General features: G+C 37.6%; 1 protein-coding gene across 2 annotated transcripts; it reads right to left on the bottom strand.

Annotated features, from left to right (window-relative positions):
* Nucleotides 1-1,702: 1,702 nt before the first annotated feature.
* On the bottom strand, nt 1,703-26,496 carry LOC135464694 (uncharacterized). 2 transcript variants are annotated; one of them, XM_064742191.1, is made up of 8 exons: nt 26,430-26,496; nt 13,996-14,142; nt 12,941-12,982; nt 12,120-12,216; nt 10,933-11,071; nt 9,507-9,591; nt 8,857-8,942; nt 1,703-7,350 (listed from the first exon to the last, which is right to left on the bottom strand). In XM_064742191.1, exons 1-8 carry the CDS (start codon nt 26,446-26,448, stop codon nt 7,315-7,317), a joined length of 651 nt encoding a protein of 216 aa, XP_064598261.1. In that variant the 5' UTR covers nt 26,449-26,496; the 3' UTR covers nt 1,703-7,314. The 2 variants fall into 2 exon arrangements, with proteins under 2 accessions (XP_064598261.1, XP_064598262.1); XM_064742192.1 differs by lacking the exon at nt 26,430-26,496 and adding an exon at nt 23,210-23,214.

The following is a 26,496-nucleotide window of genomic DNA, read 5'->3' as shown; positions in this document are numbered from 1 at the left end:
TTACTTTTGAATTCAGAAACTCTTGAATGAGTGCTCCATGAAACGTTATATTGTATATGTTGAACGCTTTCTCTTTCACTGACTTAAACTTAATAGCGTTTACAGGCCTATATAATGGCGAAAACTGTTTCAGTCAAGCGTAAACTGCGCGGTCAGGAGCTGTGCTGTTCTGTCACGCACTTTTTGTCCAGTCCAGCCAATTACTCAAACAGGGTTATCGATTTTAATTATACTATGATATTAACTTTTATGAATTCTTCTGTAATTATATGTGAATGAATGCCCACCCCAAAACACACGACGTGATTATTCCACCATAATTGGGCAAAGGAGATTCAAAATTCTTTTCACAAATCGGCCCAAACTTGCCAATCTGCCCACACTCGCCAAAATTGCCAATCTGCCCACACTCGTCGAACTTGCCAATCTGCCCACATGCCTCAAACTTGTCACTCTGCCCACACTCCTCAAACTTGCCAATCTGTCCACCCTCGTCAGAACGGGCCAACCCAGGCTTTGCTAGTTTGACTATGGATTTAGACGGGGGGACACAGAAGCTTGCCTATGATATGAAACTCAGGCCCACCACATGTAACACCCTGATGTTCAAACTCCTGAATGAAGCACCCATTATTTGAAAGGCGGGTCGCATATACATGTAGGCCTATATCTTTTTTAAATTTTATCACTATAACACAATAAAAAGTACACGAATGCGTCTGATATTTACTGCATGAAAGGCAATAATTCGAGCTGTTTTTGGTAAATACGGAAAATTTGATTTGATTGGAGAATATGGATATTTTGTCAAAAATCTTCGGTAGCCTCTGTAATTTCTTCATTTGCTCGGAGTTTTACGCCGTACTCGAGAATATTTCACTTGCATGCGGGCAACATTCAATATTATGATGTGTCGAAACCGGAGCCCGAGGGAAAACTGAACGACCACCCGCAAATTCCAGGCAGACCTCCCACCTATGATCGGGGGCGAAGACAACATGGTCTTACAGCGATTCATTGGCGAGAGGCTCCTAGGTCGTTCTTTAAAGAGAAAAGATCCAATTATGTCGCCTTCCGATAAATATCAGACTCGTAATTATCTGTTCTATTTTAAAATAACAGCAAAAGTTTGGTTAGATTTGTGCTGATGTTTTGCAAAAAATCTCCTGCACACGCAGCCTCTTTACAGGTTGTCAAATATTCCACAAAATCCATTTCTGACAAGTTAAAATTTAAATGCTTTTCACAATGCCTATAGTTATTTGGTAGTGAGAGATAAAATTTTCACTTAGGCCTAACCTTTAATATGTCTTAACATATTAACGTTTATGAGGTGGTCACAGTTTTATCTCGTAGGATAGCACAAATCACTGCAGAATCAAAGTAAACCACGGACCTATATGGCATGCAAATGACTTGAGAGCAAAGCTCTAGCTCAACTTTCCAAAAGGCTCCGCAGAGGACTACCTACAAATGCTGTTGACCATGTATTTTTCCCGTCAACCTTGAGAACAGGGGTGGCATAGTAATTTCCCCTGCCTAATGCTGGGATTGAACTGCAACGTCCCTTGATTGACAAATCAAAGGCAATTGCACCACTCAGGTACCTGTATATATTGCCACAACCCCGACTCCGGCTTACAGGCAGTATCACAGTCAAGTCCTTAAAACAAGTCAAAAGTCTTAAAGAGTTTCTCTTAAAAGAAGTTTACCTTTATTCTGCTGCAATATACAGCTTGTGTAGAACACGTAACATATGACTGTAACAAAGAACCGAGTGCGCAATAAAATCCTTCTGACAAACAATTCTCTTGGAAGGCTTTGGATAAAGAAAAATACTCCTTTGTTAAAGGAATACTATACATGGTGATGTGAAGTTTTTGTAACCAAGGGAACAATGGTGACTCGTGAAAAGTTCGCTATAGTATTGTTTTTACAACAATTTTGGTACAATTAACAGATGCTTACAAAGTATCTTGAATGGACATTACAGAACCCCGAAGAAAGGAGCAAAAATTAAAGATTCAATATTTGTCAGCAAAAAGTTTTAAACTACCAGTAATACAGTAAGAAGGTCTATTGATCTAATGAGCACTGTAGCAGCTCATGAAAAACATAACTCTTAATTGTTAAAGCACTGTCCACTAAACGAACAGCCAATTAAAAAGCTTAGTTCTAGACACACATTCAGATAATTACATACAGGTACATGTACATAGATATTAGAGTTCCTTTTGAGTCCATGTATCTTGTTAAGCACCATGCAACTGATCTCTTCCTATCCTTGACTACTTTTTCCACATACGGACAGTGTGCAAGTAAATGGTTAAAACTGGCATGCGCGGTTTTATGTGGCCTTTGAACAAAAGGACAAGCTATACACTTTTTTTTGAAGATTTTTCAGGGAGAGGACAAATACCTTACCAGAGAGTCGCTTAACTATTACCGCGGACAATTGTTAAAAATACCAAAATATACACATAATGCATCTAACATATGAGAGTTTGTCCGTGATATTAAGTGTAGAATTGTCAACAATATCTTACCTTTGACATAAATATGGAAGAGTTCTAAGGGCAGAAGCCATAAAAAGTCAGCAACATCGCTCTCACAAAGCACTCTTAATGCTACTCTCGCTTAACTACCACGGCAACCAGTATTACGTCGTCACGGTAATTGCAAGCTCATAACGTTAAGAGTGCTACGTGAAACTGGGCCCAGACCTTGTGATCTATTAACATGTACATTTCTTATTATAATAGACGTATAAACAACAATATATGCCCTGTATGAAAATGTCTACCATCTACAGAAATGAAGAAAACAGAAGAAAGTGTCCCTTATTTTACATGAATACACATATTGCTGCAATTGAATAATAAATATCTACACGAATGTAAACATCTGTATGTACATGAACACGATGTGCAAATATTACACAATACAGCAGATCTGAATACCAATGTATTTATTCCATATTTTCGTAATACACTAATTACTTCCCTTTTCCAGGATTTACCTCCCTTGACAACGGGTATCTGCGTCTTTCATATAGGACAATGCAAAATATTGGCGTTTACTTTGTCAGATTCTCAACAGAAGCAAATTGCAATGATTCAGCAGTAGTTAATCTTACAAGAAGTTTCACAGGTGGATTAGTCAAAGGTGATCACTGTGGTTGTTTTCATTCCATCACACTAGAACTTCCAAATGCAAACGACACTGGGTAACTGAACTGATACATACTGCCGTCAGCGGGGGGTAATCCATGAAAAGGGAAGTAATCTATTTATTACCAAAACACAGAATACATTTACCATTGTGTAAATATTTGGCAACTGTCTACATATAGGTAAGCATTTGAATTAGCCGTATTAAGAACAAGTATGCATGAAGACTATAAAGGCGATACCATTTTATTTTGTGTTTCACGGGTGAGCCAACAGTAAAAATTCCAAAATTTAGATAAAAGTAAAACTGAAAATCAAGATTTTTATTTTGTCCGTTATTGATTTTTGAAAATACTTTTTCTGTTTTTCAGATCGCTGCGATCTTTTTGTCCGTATGTAAATATGCCTTCAGCAAGAAAAAAAATACTCAGACAGTCCACATTTCCCACAATTAAAAAGATTTTTCAGTTTTATTTTTATACCCTCTTCAGACATTGGAAAAGGATTTCTTCTGGCTGTAAAACAACCATTTTAAATTTTTGTGGTCCACAGTGAAATACATATACATGTATGTAAAAGGTTGAGGAATTACTGCGCCATAGTTACAAGCCAGTGTTACATGAGCGCTCATGGCATCAAATAGGGACACCTATCCCTACAAACACGCAACCATATTTAAGTACATTGTTATTAAATTCTACCCTGAATTTCCATAACATACAGCATATAAATATGACCCCCCCCCTCCCCCGCCAATGGGTACAGTAACTTTTCACTTTCACTGAAAACCAAAATGTCCTGACAATTATCAATCTAAATATCAACGTTAATTCCTAAAGCAACACCTCTCCAATTTCTATTGTGGTACTTTCCTGTTGCCCAAAAGAGTTCCTTTCCACACACAAAAAAATACAAAATAAATAAATAAAATTAAGTTACAGAAAAGTTTGTCAATTTCACAAATAATGCATGTTCCATCCACATGTAAATTCCAGGGGAGATAATCCCACCACCAAAGGGTGAAGCATTACACATCATGATAAAATATCCTCCCATAATTCTGGTCCAATAAATATAGGCTTTTCTATGAAAAAAAAATCTGAAATTTACTGACAGGTGTGGTGAAAACATGAGCACCTGAATCTGAACTCCTTTCAGGTCCCAAGATCAAGCAGGCACGTTACGATTTTATAAGTCTGATAGTCTTCACGTGTGATACTAATCCTAACTTTTAATACAGATTTGAACTTAAACGCTAATTTTTACTTTGGTCAAGGAAGCCCAAGACAATTAGTAAAAAGATAAAAATCTTATGGTGATGGAGTCTAGCTTTAGTGCAGTAAACTGTTTTGAAGGTAAGGTTATGTCAAACTTGCCCTAATTCCTCAATCTTTTCGCATTTAAAAGGGCAAATTTCAGTGCAAGTTTAGCACATTTTTAATTTGATTTTAACGACAAAAATTGGATTGGCCAGTTTCAGGGTTACAAATCAGACAACACAGTTTCAGGGTTTTATCAGACAACACAGAATAATGGCGCCATAAAAAGCTTGAATAAACACATTAAAAACAAGCGAAATGGTAGAAGAATTACAGCCCTGTGATCCTGGGGCATAAAGCCCAAACCTGTTGACCAGGTACACTTAACTTGTTTGAGTGGCATTTAAAAGTTGTGATCAAAGTACACTGGACAAGACATTCTCCTGGATATACAACAATCACTTGTCATTCGCTTGATAACGATGTTAGAAACTACATTGAAACATCGTGTTAATAAACCACGAAGTTGTACATCCATAAGAATGCCTTGTCCAAGGCACACATAGCCTCGCTCACCTTAGCCTAAATCCATGGCAATGGCTATGTGGAGCAAGACCCTTTTCACAAAGCGGATCAATATAGCATTATGTGCACGTAACTGCCATGGCAATGTAAAACCTGCTGTAATGGTCGCCATGGACACGCGAAACTCTATGTATGCTTTATGAAATGAGCTTCAGAAATCTGTGAGTTTTATGAAATGGAGTGTATTGTTCAGTTGCTGACAGCTAAGTGCAAATTCAATCATATTTCTAAAACACATGTACCTGAAGCTACATGTGGGTTTATGTTCAGCTAAGTGCACCTTATCAAACCAGTCTTAAGGGCTCAATCCATTTCTGATTTAGTTGATTTTGGAGCTTTTTTTTTTACCCGAATGCCATTTTGCTCTAGTTGATTTCAAAAAGACTCAAAAACTGTAGACACTGACATGTTCAGGCCCCACCGTGTGAAAGCCCGTCTCAAGTAGACGAAAATAAAAACAAGAAAAAATCCAGACAGACAGACAGACAGACATATATACATGCAAGCCAAGTATGCTATCATAAATTATAAATGTTACTTCTATGAAGTATCCACCTTTATCCAACAGTCAATAACTGACTTCTGTTGCATCTCCTATCTATAAATAGTGGCCAACATGTGACCCCTAACAGCCAATAGCTGACCTCTATTATATAATAATCTCCCACCTACATGTTTTACCTGGCAGCCAATAGCAGACCTTTATTAAGTATCCACCTTTATCCGACAGCCAATAGCTGACCTCTATTATATCTTCCACCTATACGTATATCTTGTAGCCAATAGCAGACCTTCATTAAGTATCCACCTTTATCTGACAGCCAATAGCTGGCCTCTATTATATCTCCCACCTATATGTATATCTTGTAGACAATAGCGGACCTTTATTAAGTATCCACCTTTATCTGACAGCCAACAGCTGGCCTCTATTATATCTTCCACCTATGTGTATATCTTGTAGCCAATAGCGGACCTTTATTAAGTATCCACCTTTATCCGACAGCCAATAGCTGACCTCTATTATATCTTCCACCTATACGTATATCTTGTAGCCAATAGCTGGCCTCTATTATATCTCCCACCTATATGTATATCTTGTAGACAATAGCGGACCTTTATTAAGTATCCACCTTTATCTGACAGCCAATAGCTGACCTCTATTATATCTTCCACCTTTATGTATATCTTGTAGACAATAGCAGACGTTTATTAAGTATCCACCTTTATCCGACAGCCAATAGCTGACCTCTATTATATCTTCCACCTATATGTATATCTTGTAGTCAATAGCAGACCTTTATTAAGTATCTACCTTTATCTGACAGCCAATAGCTGGCCTTTATTATGTCTCCCACCTTTATCTAGTAGCCAAAACCTAAACCTTTATTAAGTATCCAACTTTACCTGACCTCTATTTAGCGGCCCCCTTTATTTGACAGCCAATTCCTGACCTTTGAAACAGTTTCCACATTTACTTCCTCAGAAATACAACTGTGCACTAAAGAGAAGCCTGGCCCATTGTTATGCCCCATACATGAATAGGCTAGAGCAAAAAACATGTATTTAATTTTTAATCCCGAAGCCACGCTCCCCTCCCCTCCTCAGCCAAAAAAACAAACAAAAACAACAGTATTCGTTTTCTGTATCCACGTTTCCTCCCATAGCACAGTCTGCTTTGCAGGATCAATTCCCATTGGCTCTCAATCATACTGCCATGAGTGGAGTATGATTCCTGCTTAGTCTGATGCAATATCAGGCCCAATGACTTCGTACAATACACCACGTCCTACTTGTATAGTCCAAATCACATCATGTCAACTGGGCTACAGTCTGACCAATGAAAGGCTTTAACTCAGATCTTTATGCAAATGAGCATGTATCAACCACTTAAAAGACATCAGTGGATTTGTCTGACATAATATAAGGCGTATCACTAAGATGTGTACCATTATACATTGCACTCAACTCTCAGATCTTAACTACCCAAATCAGATAATAAAGGCAGCCTTCATTTGACAAACAAAACTTAAGTTCAGTCTCAAATATACAAATTGAGCTTACATATGTATATGTTAATACAAGATTCAAGGCAATGTTAATACAAGATTCAAGGCATTGTTAAAAATTTGTTGATATTATTGCCAGAGAAGATTAACAGATGTAAATTCTGGCCCATGCAAAGCTGTGAGACATTGAATCTACGATATACATGCGGGTGAAAATGCTAACAAGACGAAAGACCTGAGTTAACTAAAACTTGTTCGTAGATGACGATTCTGCTGAGGCTGGTTAGGTCAGGGCTACTTAGATCGGGTTTTCCTCAGGGTCTCAATGTCCTGGAAATACAATAACATAGAAACAATAAGTGATTCATTAACTTGTGCAGGCCTTGAAAATATTCCATGGCAATGACAATCATTTATACATTAAAAATGGAGGAAACCTGGATGGAATTGGTTCCAAAATGCTGTCACAGTATACACTGCACAATGTATTCCCAGTGTGGCAACGCACATAATGCTTCAGTGGTGTTCTCTTATATGGTCATGGTAACTTTATATAATATGGTGCTAAACAGAGAACAGAGGCACACTGTATATGTAAGCTGCCAAAGATATAGCCAATAGGATACATTGAAAGATACATGAAAAAGGACTCTAAAACAAAGATTATTATGTCAGAAAAGTTTTCCCAAGATTTTTAATTTGGTAATAATTTTTCATAGCTTCTAATTTTAACCCCATTAGGAAGTTCAAAACCAAACTTTTCATGTATTCATTAAAGTAATAGCCCTACAAACTTAAATATACCTGTTGAACATATATGGCATTTGAGCACTTTTTCTATTCTTAAATGTAGCATAGCCTAGCGTCAGCTCCATGTACATGCACATACACAAACACTTTGGAAACACATACCAGGGGCCTCTTGCACAAAGCAATTGTAGGCTGACTGTAAGTACCATGGGGACATATGATTTTAACACGTGTTGCCATGGTAGTCACGATCAACTTAGCCTGCAATCGCCTTGTGCAAGTGGCCCCTGACAAATAACCAGTGGAAATTTAAGGTGTTTATCAGTCAACGAACCACAGAACACTAATGCCCTGACCAGAATACATCTTTACTGCTCACAAATGTTATGTTTGTCTCAATATATATATATATATATTTTTTTTTGTTTGCATAAAGTATATGTAGGTATATAAAACTTTCACCATATTCACTGTCTGGTGTTTTGCTTTTAAACCTGTCAGTCATTATACCCTTTTGCCCTTGCACCAGATCTCTCCTCCTCAGTGGAGGTCAGCTTGTAAAACCCTATTGTCACCTGGTTACACATCATTGACTTGATAATAGTAAGCTTTTGATTGTACTGATATAACTCCACACTCAACGACAGATAATGGTTTTACCACTGAAATGTTATAAAATAACACACTTTACTGCAGTATCCGGAATCCTGTGGGACATAGTTCACCTGAGCCTGAGTCTATCTAATAATGTGCAAATCTCCCCACTGAAGCATCATGCCAAAGACATCATACATGAAACCCCACCCAGTCACATTATATTGAAACCAGGTCAATCAGTCGTGTTTCCCTGCTCAAACCTCTTGGTGCAGAATACCAAACGATACAGCCACAGGCACCATTTTAAAGTCTTTGGTACGATCAAACCCAACCCGGGTTTGATCCCGGGTCTCCCAACTTCAAGGCAGATGCTCCAACGATTAGGTCACCGAAGCTGTCACACCCCTGTGGCTCAGTTTTTGGGTAAAATTTACTGGTATGTGGAGTAGCAAGACGAGAGTAATTCAGAAATGGACATTATGGGATTACCTCGGCTAGTATGTCCTTGAGCTGTTTGTAGGCACTTTCAAGATCGTCATTAACAATGATGTGATCGTAAGACCCGGGCTGCTCAGCTACAAAACAGGAAGTAGACATGTACATGTGGAATGTGTGACGCAAATAATGGCAATTGGGAAAATTCCACTGGCCTTGGACCAACACACCAGTGTTAACTCTTAGCCCTAGTCTCCTACAGTAAAGACATGTATACGCCATCATTATTGAACTTTTCTGTTTCCTACTCCCAAAAAAAAACTTATACATACTCTGAAAAAAACCATATTCAGGGACATAAATGCATATATGTTTTACATACATATACTGCATATACTGTCAGTATAATACATTAAGAATAAAAAAAAAAAAAAGAAAAAAAGACTGGCTGGGCATAGGTCTTGGAGCTAAATTTCTTTAGCAACAATGAATGTGCAACACAGAGTAACTCAAAGCACTGGGGACAGTATTTAGAAGTTTATACAACCAACTCATCAAGAGAATTGATCGACAAGCTAATACATAATGCAGTGTGACATCTCTGACATGTTAGACTGAATAAGTTTGACCTGTGATACACCAAATTGTAAAGCATAAATAGAAATGACTTCACAATAGAGGGAAAAAAAGAAAAAAGAACGGACCAAAGTCGAGCGCTTCCTGCGCAGAGGCTAGTCTCTTCTTCAAACTGTCTTCCGTCTCGGTTCCACGACCTTCTAGCCTTTGAGCCTGGAACACAGAAAATGTATGTCCTAGTTTTATTAGGAAAAAAAAAATTTGGTGATGCTACCAAAGGGCTTGCCTGAGAGGAGACACATAATAGCAGAACTTCAACTCAATACATAAAGTACTGAATGCTTCTGGTACAACACAACCTCAAAAAGTTATTCTACAAGCTGTAGTGTTTTATTTTAACAGATTATTAGAATAGATAGTAGATTTTAATAGTGTACAGCACTTGCTGAGCTAGATAAATGTACACAATACATTACAACTGTTAAGATTTTGGGTTTGCTTTGCTTTTGCAGCGTCACACCACACGATACACTACTCTACACGTATGTAGTCTGCACTAGAAGCATTACCAGTACCTCTGACATCACTCACACACATCTACAAGTACATGTACCTCAGAAGAATCGAAATCTGTGGACAAGTGTTTCCATATTGGGAGGTTTCACATAGATGTATCTGGCATTCAAACTTTACCAGTGTTTCCATATTGGGAGGTTTTAGAAAAATCTATCTGGCATTCCAAACCTTAACAGTGTTTCCATATTGAGAATTTTACAAAAATGTATCTGACATTCAAACCTTACCAGCGTTTCCATATTGGGGGGTTTCACACAGATGTATCTGGCATTCAAACCTTACCAGTGTTTCCATATTGCGAGATTTTACCATACTAGGAGGTTTTACCATATTGGGAGGTTTTACAAAGATTTATCTGGCATTCAAACCATACAGGTGTTTCCATATTGGGAGGTTTTACAAAAATCAATCTGGCATTCAGATCTTATGAGATTTTCCATATTGGGAGGTTTTACAAAGATTTATCTGGCATTCAAACCTTACTAGTGTTTCCATATTGGGAGGTTTTACAAAAATCTGTCTGGCATTCAGACATTACCAGAGTTTCCATATTGGGAGGTTTTACAAAGATTTATCTGGCATTCAAACCTTACTAGTGTTTCCATATTGGGAGGTTTTACAAAAATCTGTCTGGCATTCAGACATTACCAGAGTTTCCATATTGGGAGGTTTTACAAAGATTTATCTGGCATTCAAACCTTACTAGTGTTTCCATATTGGGAGGTTTTACAAAAATCTGTCTGGCATTCAGACATTACCAGAGTTTCCATATTGGGAGGTTTTACAAAGATGTATCTGGCATTCAAACCTCACTAGTGTTTCCATAATGGGAGGTTTTACAAAGATTTATCTGGCATTCAGACCTTATGAGAGTTTCCATATTGGGAGGTTTTACAAAAATCTATCTGGCATTCAGACCTTGCGAGAGTTTCCATATTAGGAGGTTTTACAAAGATGTATCTGGCATTCAGACCTTACCAGAGTTTCCATATTGGGGGGTTTTACAAAGATGTATCTGGCATTCAGATCTGTCTTCTTGATACTCTTCACACCATTAATCTCCACATCTAGGATACAGATACGGCCTGTTTGCTGGATATCCTTGACCGATTGCTTGCTGCAAAATACACACATATACTGACTCCTTGCTACAAAATACACACATATATTAACTCCTGCTAACAACTAAAATACAAACACTTACAACATTACACATTATTTTGCCAAAAAAAAAGTGTATGTTGAATCTATAGTGCAAAACTTTATCCACAATTTTCAATGTTTGCTGCAAGTGCAAAAGACCGAACTGTTCAGCATATTTATTTTATTTTTTACATTTATAAAAAAATTTAACACACAGTGTTTTAGATCTTACATGTACTTTACAATATACCGTATTTTAACTAAAGTTTCTCAACATGTCTCTTAACTTGTGGTATAATTTTTGAACTTATTTTTAACCTTAAGCACTACTTTTCAATTTTGTCATAAAATCTAAGTGACACGTTATCAAGATTCGTTTGCAATGGAATGTGAAAGATTACTGTGTGAACAATATTTATTAATTTATAAATCTGATTGGTGTATTCCGTCGAACTCAAGAATATTTTACTTATACGATGGCTGCCAGCATTATGGTGGGAGGAAACAAGGGCACAGCCTGGGGTAAACCTACGACCATCCACAGGTTGCTGGCAGACCTTCCCACATACAGCTGGATACGAAGCCAGCATCAGCTGGGCTTGAACTCACAGTGACCACACAGGTGAGAGGCTCCTGGGTTATTGCGCTGCACTGGCTTGCTTACCACCTCGGTTACGGAGGCCCCAAACAGTATTTGCATACTGCCAATCTAGTGTGCTGTTTGAATGGAAAGAGTTCTCAGAGAAATTCTCATCATAACATTAAACTGTACATGATTCCTGAGAAGTCTGATGACTTAGTTTGATTGTTTAAGACGTACAGAAGTGAAAATTTTCAGACACTCATCCTATGTCGTCACACATTCCCTGAGAACTATAACTCACTCTAGAATGATGAATTAGTTTGATCGTTTGAGAAGTACAGACACTCATTTTATGTCGTCACACATTCCATGAGAACTGTAACGCATTCTCAAATGATGATTCAGTTTGATCGTTTGAGAAGTGAAAATCTTGTCTTACCTCGTCCCATACATATTCCCTGAGAATTCAGCATGTTCCAAAAAGTCATTTTTTTTAATTATCTCCTTGAATTCTTCCTTCGTAACAAAATGGTAAGCTGTCAACAAAAAACATAGATAATGTACCATCTGGGGACACCTACGTTCTACCCGGACAATAGGAAACCGGTAAGCTATACTAAATACCAGTCCATTTATAAACTTTATTCTCAAGACGAAACAGGCCTGCAATAAACCACTGCCTAAGCATTCAAAGTGAGTCTTATTGAATAGAAGAGTTTTTAATTCAAACTCTTTTGTCGTTAAAAAAAATATAAAAACAGTCCAGACCTACTGTATCAAGTGACTTGTCAACAATCTGTCGATCTTTGTTGACAGTTTACCATTCTCTGGTCACATCCTGTTCCAGAGGCATAAATGACACCTCTCACATCCTGTTCCAGAGGCATAAATGACACCTCTCACATCCTATTTCAGAGGCATAAACGACACCTCTATCTCCTTGTTTAAGTTCAGCTCCTCAATTTTCTCCACTGTTTTTTTGTGAAACATGTTTTCACATGCCCACTTGATAGTAAATGTGATCAAAAACAATTACTTAATATTTTTCACAGGAAATATAAGCAACAAATGAAAATAGTCCAGTGCGCAATCACACATTCATGTAATAGTTACATGTATATGTAAAATGGTTGTTGGAACAGTTATAGTGAAACAATGTCAACTGAGTGATGATGATTGAGAAATGGAACGTGTTACAATGGTCTGTGTTTGATCAAAGAAGTGACGATCAAAGTCACAATATGACTCTTCCATACATACCTTTGCCATTTTCTTCTCCTTTCCTCGGCTGCCTGGTTGTGTCTGCCGGATAAAACATCAAAAAACAAACAGTATGAAATTGAAATACAAAAGGCGAAGTTTTTATCTTAATGAACATAACGGTGTACTGGCAGCATTTGGATCCATCCTTAAAACAGTCATACTTTGTATTTTTATGAAATCCTGAAAACCAATTAACCTATAAATAGATTTTCTTGGCTTATATAAGTGACAACAAAATACATGTATAAATCACATTACTTTTCAACAAAAATCTGTTACATGCATTTTAAAGCTCTAAATCAGGTGCATTAGAATGCATGTTTTCATTGACAGAAAAAACAAAGCTTGTCTACAGTTTTATTCACTTTTACAGTGTCGTCTTTAACATCAATTAACTTTGTTCCTCTGGTGATGTGCATAATAACTACACATCGTTTATATAATGCTAATCGTTGGTCAGTGCGCTAGCGCAGCGTAATGACCCAGGAGTCACTCGCCAATGCGGTCGCTTTGAGTTTAAGTCCAGCTCTTGCTGGCTTCCTCTCCGGAATGCGGATGGTTGTAGGTTTCCCCCGGGCTCTGCCCGGCTTCCACCCACCATAATGCTGGCTGCCGTCGTAGAAGTGAAATATTCTTGAGTACGTCGTAAAAGACAAAACAAATAAATAAATAAATATAATGCTACTCCCCAGGGCGGGGAAGCATACACTTTAGTGCCTCAAAAAACAAAGGTATTACTATAATTCTTCAATCATTTCGCATCTTTGCAAGACGTTTATTCAAGCATATCCTGAATACATTATTCTATGTTCAACCAATGTGGTTTTGTCTCCAAAATTAAACTAAAAATGTGCAGAAGTTTTGTTTTTTCATATGCGACAAGGTTGAGGAATTAGAATAGCAACCTTATACCACTGCTGGTTCAAACCAGACATGCACAATATCATATTTACTGACATGAGATGCTGAAGGCAAAACAAATCGTCAAACTCTTTATTATATTTATGCCTAGACACAATGAGTACATGTACATAGCAAACAGCTCTACTAACGGGAGACGCTGAAGGCAAAACAATCCTCAAACTCCTTGAAGAGTCGCGCGAGAAGTGTGCTTTTTCCACCTCCCGAGGGGCCGCTGATGACGACTGGTTTTATACTGGCAGCCATTGCGCTGAAGAGACGGTGACACAAACTCAGCCCTGAAACAAAAAACAAACGACAGAAAAGATCAGGATAGGGGTTCTTCCTGTATACATATACTGTACAAGCAGTCAAGATTATTTATTTATTTTTTTTTATTTGATTGGTGTTTTACGCCGTACTCAAGAATATTTCACTTATACAACAGTGGCCAGCATTATGGTGGGAGGAAACCGGAGAGAGCCCGGGGGAACTCACAACCATCCGCAGGTTGATGACAGACCTTCCCGTGTACAGCCGGAGAGGAAGCCAGCATGAGCTGGACTTGAACTCACAGCGAACACATTGGTGAGAGACTCCTGGGTCATTACACTGTGCTAGCGTGACAATAGCGTGACAAGCAGTCAAGAGAACTATACATATGTACAGGTATGACATTTTACTTTACACAAAGATATAGAACGTCAAATATAATACATACATGTAAGCACTTTTTCTGCATGATACATGTGCTCAGTTTTGTTTAAAGCGTGAACTTAACTACAAAAAAAATCCAAACATTTTTTAGTTTTTATTCTTCAAATTATCACAGTGTGAAAGTTCAAGAAAATCTTGAATCCTGGATTTAAAATCTCCCAAATTCCTTTGCACAACCCAATTATTTAGGCGCGCTGGAACAAATACATACCTTATTACATACACGCACACAATTTATAAAACATGCAAAATTTACATGACCAAGAAGAAAAACTGGAGCGGTGTGTACTCTGAGGTATTCTAATAGTACCAAAAAAAGCTCAAGATATATGCACATCTCATGTTTGGACGATTTTCACTGATTTACATTGTACATGACTAAGAATAAAAACTGGAGCAGTGTTTACTCTTAGGTACTCTAATAGTGCCCAAAAAAGCTGAAGATATATGCACATCTCATGTCTGGACAATTTCCATTGATTTACATTGAAATACAGTAACGTGTGAAAACAGAGCTTGCAACATTACCTAATTGATGAGTAAATTGTGGCCTAATAACAGAAAGATTTTAACACATTCAAAATCACTTGAAAATGACTTTAAAATGCAATTTAAATAAATATGTTCATGACACCAGATGAGCCTCATTTGATGAAAAATTTCCTTGGACACAGAGGCTGGGCTACATTCAAAAATTTTTCCGATCTTTATTTGAATTTCAGAAAAAAGCAACAACCCCAAACCAAAGACAATGAAAGAAAAAAATAAATCAAAAAGAAAATCAATAAATACAAGAAGTACACAGTAGCTTACAATGATTTCATATTGGAAAAAGTGTAACATTAATTTATGAATGTGTTTTCAAATACGAAATTAATTTAAGGCTGAACATCAATGAAAATTTAATGCTGAAAATTATTTCGACATCTATGGAGTTTTGCTATTTGATTTTTTGAAGTCCCTTTAAAGGACACAATAAGACCACGGAGTGGACAGAAAGACCAGTGAGAAACTATCCGACAGCATGTGCATATAATTTGCTGTATGTTCATGAAACCATATCGATCAGTTCTCGTTATCTAAGGTGTGATAAGCCTATCTCCCACACCTTGTCAAGACTACATGCAATGCACTGATTAAGCCTTGGGGCACAACAGCTGTCATGACAGAATCGAATGTTCAACGTGCTGATAAGCCTGGACAAATATTCATCACAGGTAGATGTACCTTTTAAATGTTTCAGGTCTTTACTGTGGACGCCATTGTTAAAAGCTTGAGCTGATATTAACATATTTTTACCCTGGGGGAGTAAATATAAGTACACTTGTGTGTATGCATATGTGTAGCACTATCAAAATGAAATATAATCACTGGTGATCAATACGTGTTGCTAAAATGTGCTTTTCTTGTCTGCTAGCCTGTCACAATTAACGCAGATGATGCGGTAACAGATGATATCTGCGGTGTGTTTGCTCTGAACACAATGGTGATACCGATATGGGCGGCAGGCTGACAAGGAACATGGTGTATATCTGACACACAGTGTACATGTAGATGTGTAGGTGTTGCAGATGTAGAACTGGATGTATTAAACACATTCGGGGGAAAAAAGGAACATTAAAATAAAATGAGGAAGAGAAGCAGGGCTTGCCCAAACATATGCAAACTCATAGAAAATTATACGCGTACACGTATATATATAGATCCACATAATTTGTTCATTTATTTTGGTTGGTAGTTAATGCCATAAACAGGAATATTGCATTTCTCTGACAGCGACTAGCATTTTGGTAGGAGAAAACAGGGAAGTGCCCCAGGGGAAATCCACGACCATCCACAGGTTGCTTGAAGACAGTTCCAATACTAATGCACGACCAGTGAGGCTCATCAGAAGCCAGCATGACATGGAGTTGAACTCACACAAACTGCACACAAATTGGTGAGAGGCTCCTGCGTCATTGTGCTAGCACACTACAATGTAAGTGCTTGGCCATGGAGGCCCCCTAGATCTATTTACATGTATTTATTTAATTTGTGTTTTACGCTGTACTCAAGAATATTTCACTCATACAACAGGGTCCAGCATTATGGTGGTAGGAAACCAGGCAGATCCCTAGGGGAAACCAGGCAGATCCTGGAGGAAACCCACAACCATTAGCACGCTGCTGACAGACCCTAGATGCATATAATAAACATACATCACATAATCACTCAGGAATACATTGCTCTGTTATAGTCCTGCATACAGATTTACCTGTATACATAACTATTTATTTATTTATTTTACTTATTTGATTGGTGTTTTACGCCATACTCAAGAATATTTCAGTTATATTATGCATTATGGTGGGAGGGAACTGGGCAGTGCCCGGGGGAAACCCACAACCAACCGCAGGTTGCTGCCAGTCCTTCCCACATATGGCCGTATACCTAACTATGACGTACATTATTAAACCATTCACTGGAATATTTTTCACTCAAGAATTACACGTATCAAACACCAATTAGTACTGTTTACATGCAAAACGAACAAGCATAGCATACAGCCTATTTCTTCGAATTTTAGGGTGACCTTTTCTGCTCATTTTAGAAAATATATATGTAATTGTAGCAGGAATATTGAGTTTCTTTTTTCTCACATGGTTAGACCATCGAATGAACAACATACTCATATCTTTATTTTTTTTTCTCACATGGTTAGAGCATCCAATGAACAACATTCTCACATCTTTACTTTTCTAAAAGGCTAGTAAAGAAATATTCCTCTTTCAACATTACTAATATAAGTCCAAAAAATCTGGAGAATTGGGGTAGTGTATTATATTTCACCTGAAGTTAAACAATCTGCTTGACTCTGATGGATTCTTCCACCTCTATGACCACCTCAGAGCTTTTTAAATTTTTTATCGGACGAATTTATGTGTTGGTATCCGAAGTATCATTTTAAGGCCTTAATGTGCTTCTTAACGCACATTTTTACCATACTGTGACGTACAGTAAATTCATAGTCTATATGTAATTACCAAAGTGGGAAGGTCTGGTAGCAACCTGCAGATGGTCGTGGGTTTTCCCCGGGTTTTGCCCGGTTTCCTCCTACCATAATGCTGGCCGCCGTTGTATAAGTGAAATATTCTTGAGTACGGCGTAAAACACCAATCAAATAAATAAATAAATAAATATATGTAATAAAACTATTCTCAGCCTTTGCTATGAATGTATGCATTTTTATGTTGGGCATCATCATCGTCGTCGTCATCATCATTGTCATCATCATCATCATCGTCAGTCAAGCAGAAAATGTACACATTCACGCAGAAAAACAAGCCTCAGTTAAAATCAATATACCCCCCCCCCCAGGAACTCTGGGAAGGAAACTTCGGAATTCTGATTGTGCAAGGTTGTTATGTACATGAAATTGAAACAAAAGAGAACAATTAATGCTTCACATTAACAAATACATTATTTTACAGATCATTACATGTACGTATATGTATATAAGTAAAAATACACTGTAAGTAGAAATGTTGATGTATAAGCACAATCAATCAATGGTCTGCCTTTCTGATAGAACTTGAACATGTCTGAACAGATTTTATGAATGTTGCAGAGGAGAGAATGGATTATCTGGCAAGGATGATACATGGATTAAGATCCCAGAAATGCTCAACCTTCTAATCAATACTTAGGCAAGTTGAAACATGTCTAACTTACAATGTTCATGTACAGGTGCAGGTAGCTTCAGTACAACCTGAACTTTAGATATCCTTGATTTATTCCCTGTTCACTCAAGCGTGACCATAGGTATGGAGGATTTAAACCCAAGATCGTATACCTCCTCTGTCAGCCAATCCGCATCAATTCACGCATGGCAACTACCAATCAAAATAATCTGACCGACCGCAACTGCTAGAAAAAACATTGCATGCATCCATTTAGATTGTTGATAATGCCATATTACTAGACATGTTAGCCCGTCAAGTGAACATAATTATTTATACGAGGACGGCCAGCATTATGGTGGGAGGAAATCGGGCAGAGCACGGAGGAAACCCATGACAATCCGCAGGCTGCTGCCAGACCTTCCTACATGAACATATTTGAATGTGAACATGTTGGGCAATTGAGTGATACAGTACCATGCACACCAAATACCTTTCCATTCAATCTTACTCACTTCATGAGGTTAATTTCGCGGGCAAAAAAGGGTGGCATCAAGAAAAATCAAATTTTCTGATGAACCGATTTTGTATTTTGACCACATGTATGTGTTGACTGGCATTTGCAGTTGGTCACAGTACATGCATTTTGATTGACAGTAGCCATAGGTCCATTTATTCCGTACGTGCCCTTGTGAATATTCACGGGGATGATGTCTGATGAACAAGTCTGAAAGAGAAGCGTGCTGCACTCTCATCGAACTATGAACTAAATGAATCATTTATTTACTTGATTGAACAGAGTTGAATGCCATTAAAAATAGACGCACATGGATAACCCTGAATCACAGCCTGTATGCCATGGAAGTGGCAGATGCACGTAGGAGTAATCTGCACCGCAGGACTGTTGATTACGTCAGGTATGTAGGTGAATATGTGAGCTATTAGCACATTTAGCTCTTGTGTCAGGATTGTGAAGGTAGAGGACTGTGATATCATACCTCACATTCAATGGCCAGGACAACAAATAGGGAAGTTCCTATTTTACACCTTCTGATTGTTAACACCTGACTAACAGTGGAGCTTGTGCACCCAATCTGTTAGAATCCACCATGATTCACACAAATTTTAAACACTCTACATACAATGTCATTCATTCTTAAACAATATAGTAACACAAGCCCACAGTTTCATTTATTTATTCAATTGATGTTCGTGCTAAAGAAGACAAAATCATCTGTAGGTTAAGGAAGCCAGATCTCACAGCGACTGCGTACTGTTGAGATGTTCCTGGGTCCATGTGCTGCACTGGCATGCTAGCCATCTTAGCCACGGAGGCTCCCATGCCCTCTGTACATTCATGCTAGGAGATGATGAATATCATATACATTTATATCATGTGTAATTTGACTGATGTTTTAAGTTGTCCAAAAGAAGGTTTTACTTCTATGACAGCTGTTAACTTCAAGATTGGCTGAGGAAACTGGAATGCCCTAGGCATTATTAAAACCACAGACCTCTAAACTCACTGACATTTGCCAGGTACATGTACAAACGTGCTGCCTTCAAGCTGCAGTCGCACCATAGAGAGTTACATTCAAGCAAAGGGTTCTCAAAGGCTGATTGGCCTAAAGCAAGGATAACCCTTGAGGTTAATGAGCCAGGAAGGTCAATGTTCACAATGGCAAATTTAACATACAGCTGTACATGTAGAAAATTACATATCTGTGCACATTTCGCACTGAGGCCATCACTGAAAATATGTTCGTTGGGCATATACATTTCCAAGGCTCCCAAAAAAGATTCCTACACTTTCAGTTTATACTGAGCTATTGACAAATTTTTAATTTTTTAAATTAATCTTCTCTCCATGATAAAGTCCCTACCCTTTTCATTAGCAAAGATAAAAGAATAAAATCCCTACCGATCCACTCCCACAATTTTTTTTAAGTTGGGTTACAAGCAACAAACAATTTTTAGGGGATGGCCTAATGATTGCTATGAAAACTTTGAATTTAACATATTGGAAACAGGTGAGAAACATATCCATAAAAGAGGGTGTGTTCACAAAATCACAGGCGCCATAAATCAAACATATTAATGTTTGGAGAAAAAATATTAGATTAGTCAACTGTTTCACATACTGCACAAAAAAAAAAGGAAAATGTTATTACATCAGCCATGCATGCATAAGTATTAAGATAACAATAATTAACATAACTGAACACTGTATTTAAGAAGTTTTTCCTGTATTCATCACCCGTATGTGTTTCTCACAAACCGTTTTACGTGGACTGTAACGCCCAAGTGTGCAAAATGACAGCATTCACAAAGGTTTTGAAAATTAAAACCAAATACGTGCAAAAATAAACTGTTTAACTAAATCTACATGTATGCATATGTGCGTGCCGCATACATTTCCTAGCAGAAAGACTGGATTCTGTTGGATCATGCAATGTGCATGTACATACATGTACTTGTATGTGAAGTGTATCTTTATATTTACATGTGGTGTTCACAACTTCCAAATTTTGGCTCGGTACTAATGAACACAGAAACCATACTAAATGCTATTCTGAGAAGAAAACCACTTACAGAAAAAAAAATAAACTCACCTTAACAAGCAAACCCAAAAAATTATCAAGTGAAGAAAACTCAACTCATCAGACTCGGGGCAACTGCTCGACTGAAGTGGCAGTGGAACTGCACGAGCTGAGGGAGGGAACAACTGTTGTCATGGAAACTAATTATCAGATGTTACAAGTGGATGAGCGAGAAGGGGAGATGTTGATGGATAGACGGGTGAGGGCGAAGGGCAGGTTTCACGCAGCCTTACCTGTCCAATAATTACAGGTATGACATTTTAATCTTCATTCGCTATTTCATCTTTGAAGGGGGGGGGGGGGGGGGGGCTGGGGGTGATTTTATGCATAATTCACATGGGCAATTAATAAGTCAAACATGGCAGGGAAAGCCTTTCCAAAGTTTAATCTGCTGATGAACTAATTACCATGGCAACCAGACACTCTGGCACGGTAGGAATTGATCATCACTTGGTTGACTGCTGAGAAGACTTCGTATACCCGTAGGCTCATTCAAAAGCAATTCCATATGTTGAAGATGAGAGTTAAATGTATCTGTCGTTGCCTTGGTAATTGGCTTGTATGGTACATGTAGACATATATACATATAGCCGTCACTGATCAGAAGAAGACATCTGCAGCTAATAGCAGATCAATAGCCAGATCTCCTGATTTATTGATAATATAGATGTATGATAGGCCGATGAAATCTGTCATTAACAGCACAGATCCGGCTATTTCCAAAGACCTCCTCCATGTCAATCATCTAGGCATTAGCACAGCACTGTAAAGGCAAGCCTCTAAATTGCCAAATGTCACATTTGTATATACCTGTCAGAATACCTGTACATATCCCACATAATCCCACCACATGAATAATCAAAACAGCTTGGTAATATACACATTTATACAAATGCACTGTACATGTACCTGTGTAGTGTGTTCTAAGCAACTGTGTTAAATGTCTAGCTTCTTACTCCTGTATTATTATACTTGGCCTATATAGGTGGGGGTGGGGTGGGTTGGGGGTGGGGGGTTCTCCGTAGCTTCATATTCTGAAGTACAGCGTAAAACACCAATTAAAATGAATAAATAACATGTATGTTTCTTTTGCAAATTAAACAATACCTGTATCTATCCATAGTTATCACTCACTGTTTTGAGCCTTTCTCCAGAAATTTCATACAGTTTATACAATTTCATTTCAAAACAAACAAAAAACTCCAAACCAATCTATCCTAATTTTCCATATAGTAATGGGTTACATGAAACAAACACGTTTTCAAGGATGGCCTCAATTCAATAAGACGTCCATGATGTAATATGTAAGTGAGTGCTTGGAGTTTAACGTCGTACTTAACAATTTTTTAGTCATATGACGACGATGTAATATGTATGTGAAGAATGTTGTGACAGTAACACGATGGACAAATCATGCCAATTTTATTTATTTATTTACTGTTTATGGCAACCAAATACTAATAGTTTTTTTATTTTATATACATGCACCATGGGGCACAGTTTTATGGGTGGAAGAAATGGGAGTAAACCAACAACCTTTGGCAAATTACTGGCAAACTTTCTGAGCAAGTCAGACAGCAGACCCTTTGACACAATGACACACTGACAATGACATATGAATGCCATTAAAATATCTAGATGCACATCTCATGAATATGCATACTTACATAACCTGTCACTTTGAAGGTTATAAGAATTCATATGAAACTAACTTATAAAATGCAGACACAAAGTCGGGAATTTTCCATTAAGTCGTCTTCATCACGATGCATTTTATGGAAATTTGTTTCATCTTTATTTCTTTCGTATTAATTCTCTAGAAACGACTTACTTGAACCACTTACACGTATACAAATATAACTTACAGAATCTATTTTTGACACATTGATGGATACTGGTATTAATAGCACACATGTACCTGAGTGGATTATTCTAAGGTTACTGTTACCCTACAGGTAAAATGTATACACATAAATATAAACTTAGAACAGAAACCTAGGTGCAGCTATGTGTCTCATCTCAATTCTAGTAACCATGGCAACAAAAGTGAAAAACTACTGAGGCAAACAACAGCGATATATCTAGAACAACACAGATAAAAAAAAAAGATTACATATGAGAGAGAGAAAAGCAATATAGGGCTCAAAACAAGGTGCAAACAAATTTAAATTAGAAAGGAGATAAATTATATATATTATCTTTAGAAAAGGCCATGCAATTTTGTGGAACTCAGAACATTCTGTGGTTTACTAATTGTTGTGTTGGTATAGTCATAAACAAGAAAAATAAAAGTCTCGTCTAGGTGGTTTAAAATTCACAGCAAGTGAGGAGGGGGGGGGGGGGTATTTGGAACAACAACTTCATGTACACACAACGTCATGGCAACTTACCCAGCATCATGGCTTTACTGGGATAGCAAAACAAAAGATTTCAAGAATGAAGTACAATTATACAAGTATATCCTGTCATAGTCATAAATGGCACATGGACACGGAAGTATACACTGAAAGCATTATCAAACATGCACAGGTGTACAAGTATGTTAATTCTTCCACAAACACATTAAAACCTTTGTCCATTTACAAATTATTAGATGTCATGTGCATATAGTTAAAAAGCAAGCTTATCACTATGATATTTACGGCATAGAAGAAAAGTAGAGTGAATAGATTTGATCTTGTTGTTTCTGACCAAGAGTGACTTTTCTTCACATTTTTCTCTCTATGTTGTATTTATAGTTAGCCAGAAAAAAACAGATGGCCTTATTTATTTATTTGACTGTTTCAGGTTTCCGGGGGAAGAAAGCCCGAGTGACCGAAGTAAACCACAAACCTTTACCAGGTACTTTATACAAACCTGTTGAATTTAACAAAGCAGCAAGAGCAGGATTTGAACCTTCAACCTCATTGTTCAAGGAAAAGCTAGTGCAGGGAACCAGAGCATTAGTCAAGAGTGCTAGCGAGGCCCACATCAATAACTTTTTAGGTTTTTCATTTCATTAGTGTTTAACACTGAACTCAAGAGTTTTTCATTTATATGCATGATGATGGTAAAGAGACATTGTAGGAAAGGTAACAAGGAGTAAATATGCCCATTCTTCACCGTGCACATGACAAATGCCTGACACAAAACAGAAGATGAACAAGCAGCAGTTGGATTTGAACCCGCAGCCTTATAAGTGAATAGCTTCTACAGTAAAGGCCAACAAGGCTTCACAATAAATTTACAACAATGTTAATAAAGACACATCCTATAGCCAAATGGTCCAGACTTCTCATATTTATTTATTTGACTGTTTCTTTAATTGATTTATTTCTTTAATGCATACTCAAGAAAATCTCACTTCTATAACGATCAGAAACCGGCAGACCCCAGGGGGGGGACCCACAACCATCCACAGGTTGCTGACAGACCTTCCCATGTACAGCCGGAGAGGAAGCCAGCATCAACTGGACTTGAACTTGACAGTGACAGCAATGGTGGGAGGCTCCTGGGTCATTCCTGATGCTAAGAACATGAGCATGTACATGTACATCAGCCACGATATTAATTACTGAGTCAACCAATCCCGATTTCTCAATATTAACCTGTTTATAGTATATCAACCCATCAGTACAGGTTTCCAAGTATGTACATGTATGTGTATACTTTAAATATCAATCCATGCTACACTCATATAACAACAGAAAATGACTGGACAATTCAGGCCAAGCATAGTCAATAACAGTCCATTTATTGCATGTGTAGCATAGGGGAGATTCCCCTGGCCTCAGACGTCCTTACTACATGTGGTCAACCCTTCAATCCTATTTATATGTACATGTAGGCCTGACTGTCCGTTTAACATGTCTCTAGAGGACTAATTATATAGAATATCTAACAACACAAAGTATACTTTGTAATAACTGGTTATCATCATAAAATGATAAATAAAAGTTACTGCAAGTGACAACAGATGATTCTTATAATCTTTCATATAATCATTCTGAGATTGTGTGATAAAGACTTCTTATATATGTACATGTCGTGTTCAATGAATTTTTTTTCTTATTTTTGGCTCACTGAGATACTATCAAATTCCCTATTCAATGTTTAAAAACACTTGACGCACGGTGCAGCACTTATCCATACCATCCATGAACGCTTATATTATCACCTGACCCCTCAACATTAAGCTCATTGAAGTTTATTTAGTAAAAATCCATTCGAAAACAACATGCTGTAACTGTTAAATTCAACTGGCTGAGGCAAAAATGAACTACATCATAGCTTAAATGATGAGCCGTGCAGAAATCCATTACAGTCAAACTGACTGGTCAATAATAAAAGTAGCCTCACCACGTGCAATTGCTTTCTTAGTTTAGCATTTTTCTACTGTCACATTTTCATTGATTTTGATTGATTTGTCCACTTTATATGACCCCTTAGAAGTTTTTTGGTGAAGTTTGACTAATTTCTCAACAGAAAAACTCAAGTGTTGGCATCAGAAGTATGATTTTAAGGTCTTTCCCTGCATACCAAGCTTTTGGTGAAATACAGCATTGATGTGATTGAGCAGATGTAAGTGAGTCTGAGATGCCCTATGCAATACAACTGCAAGTTGATGTGTACAGATTTTGTCAGAGGTTAAGAATGGTGGAGTATTTTTTAAGCCATCTCAATCATTCAGTTTAGAGGTTATAAAATAAAATACTGCACCTATGTTAAACTAGACCAAAATGGGACACATACCCCACTCAGGCTTTCTCTGTCAGCAAATCACTAATTAGAACACTGAACTGTGAACGTTCCTCTCTGTATCATCACAAACAGCAGTCCTTGTATCTTACAAGTTGAGATAACTTCAAAGCTACATAGCACAAAACTACCCATCCATGACCTTCAAAACGTAAACATCAATTCTGTAAAATACTATTTTTCTTCTGGTGATGTGGGAGAGTGGGCGGATTTGTTTTTTTTTCTTTGCCTGAGAAGGCTATTTAAATTATACTTAATGTCAGTCCTTTGAATGTTTGGGGATCTGATATAGTCAACGGCCACATTGACCTTTAACTACAACTTCCAAATCCAGTTGGATTTGCGTTCACAATGCATTGCAAGTCCTATCCCTCGCAAGTCTTTTCATAAAAGACATATTATCTTCATTCCACAACAGAAAATGGCATGTCCTAGGGTCTTAGAGTCGACTTAAAGGCCCACTTCATTTCGCAATGTACGTTGCAGAATGGACTGGAATCGAATGATTGAACACTGAGCCTGAGGCAGGTAGGGCCTAAATATCATAAATTGCCAAAAATATAAACCTCCACGTTTAATTTAATTTAATTGAACTATTAACGAGACGTAAGGTATAACTGGAAATATTTTCCATAACAATCTGTTTCAGAGATGTGCAAAACAAGAAAGGGAGTTTGAGTTTTTCGGGGCTAGGAAAATGACAAGTGTGAAGTGAATTGTGTTGTTGTTGCACCATTGCGTTCTTCATGAGACACCGCTTTACGACTGACAAAAGCTATGCCCGTGTGCATTTGAGCATTCAGAATTTATGCAGTATATAAGTGCATGACGTTACCTCCACCCACATAAAAAACAAAATAATTGTAATCTTACCTATTTTTATATATCTCATACACAGCGTCTATTCGCAACAACACGTTGTTGCTGCTGTCAAGCCTAC

This window comes from Liolophura sinensis, chromosome 4 (genome assembly GCF_032854445.1).
Source record: "Liolophura sinensis isolate JHLJ2023 chromosome 4, CUHK_Ljap_v2, whole genome shotgun sequence".
In the NCBI taxonomy this organism is placed as follows: domain Eukaryota; kingdom Metazoa; phylum Mollusca; class Polyplacophora; order Chitonida; family Chitonidae; genus Liolophura; species Liolophura sinensis.
This window is presented reverse-complemented; position numbering and strand designations above follow the sequence as displayed.

Bases quoted from the DNA above. Each gene is read 5' to 3' on its own strand.
- LOC135464694 (XM_064742191.1), bottom strand. The intron at 12,983-13,995 runs GTTAGTAGAGCT...TTTATCCGGCAG, and splicing joins TTTTGCCTTCAGCGTCTCCC to ACACAACCAGGCAGCCGAGG. The intron at 12,217-12,940 runs GTATGTATGGAA...TTTTGTTGACAG, and splicing joins AGGAGAAGAAAATGGCAAAG to CTTACCATTTTGTTACGAAG.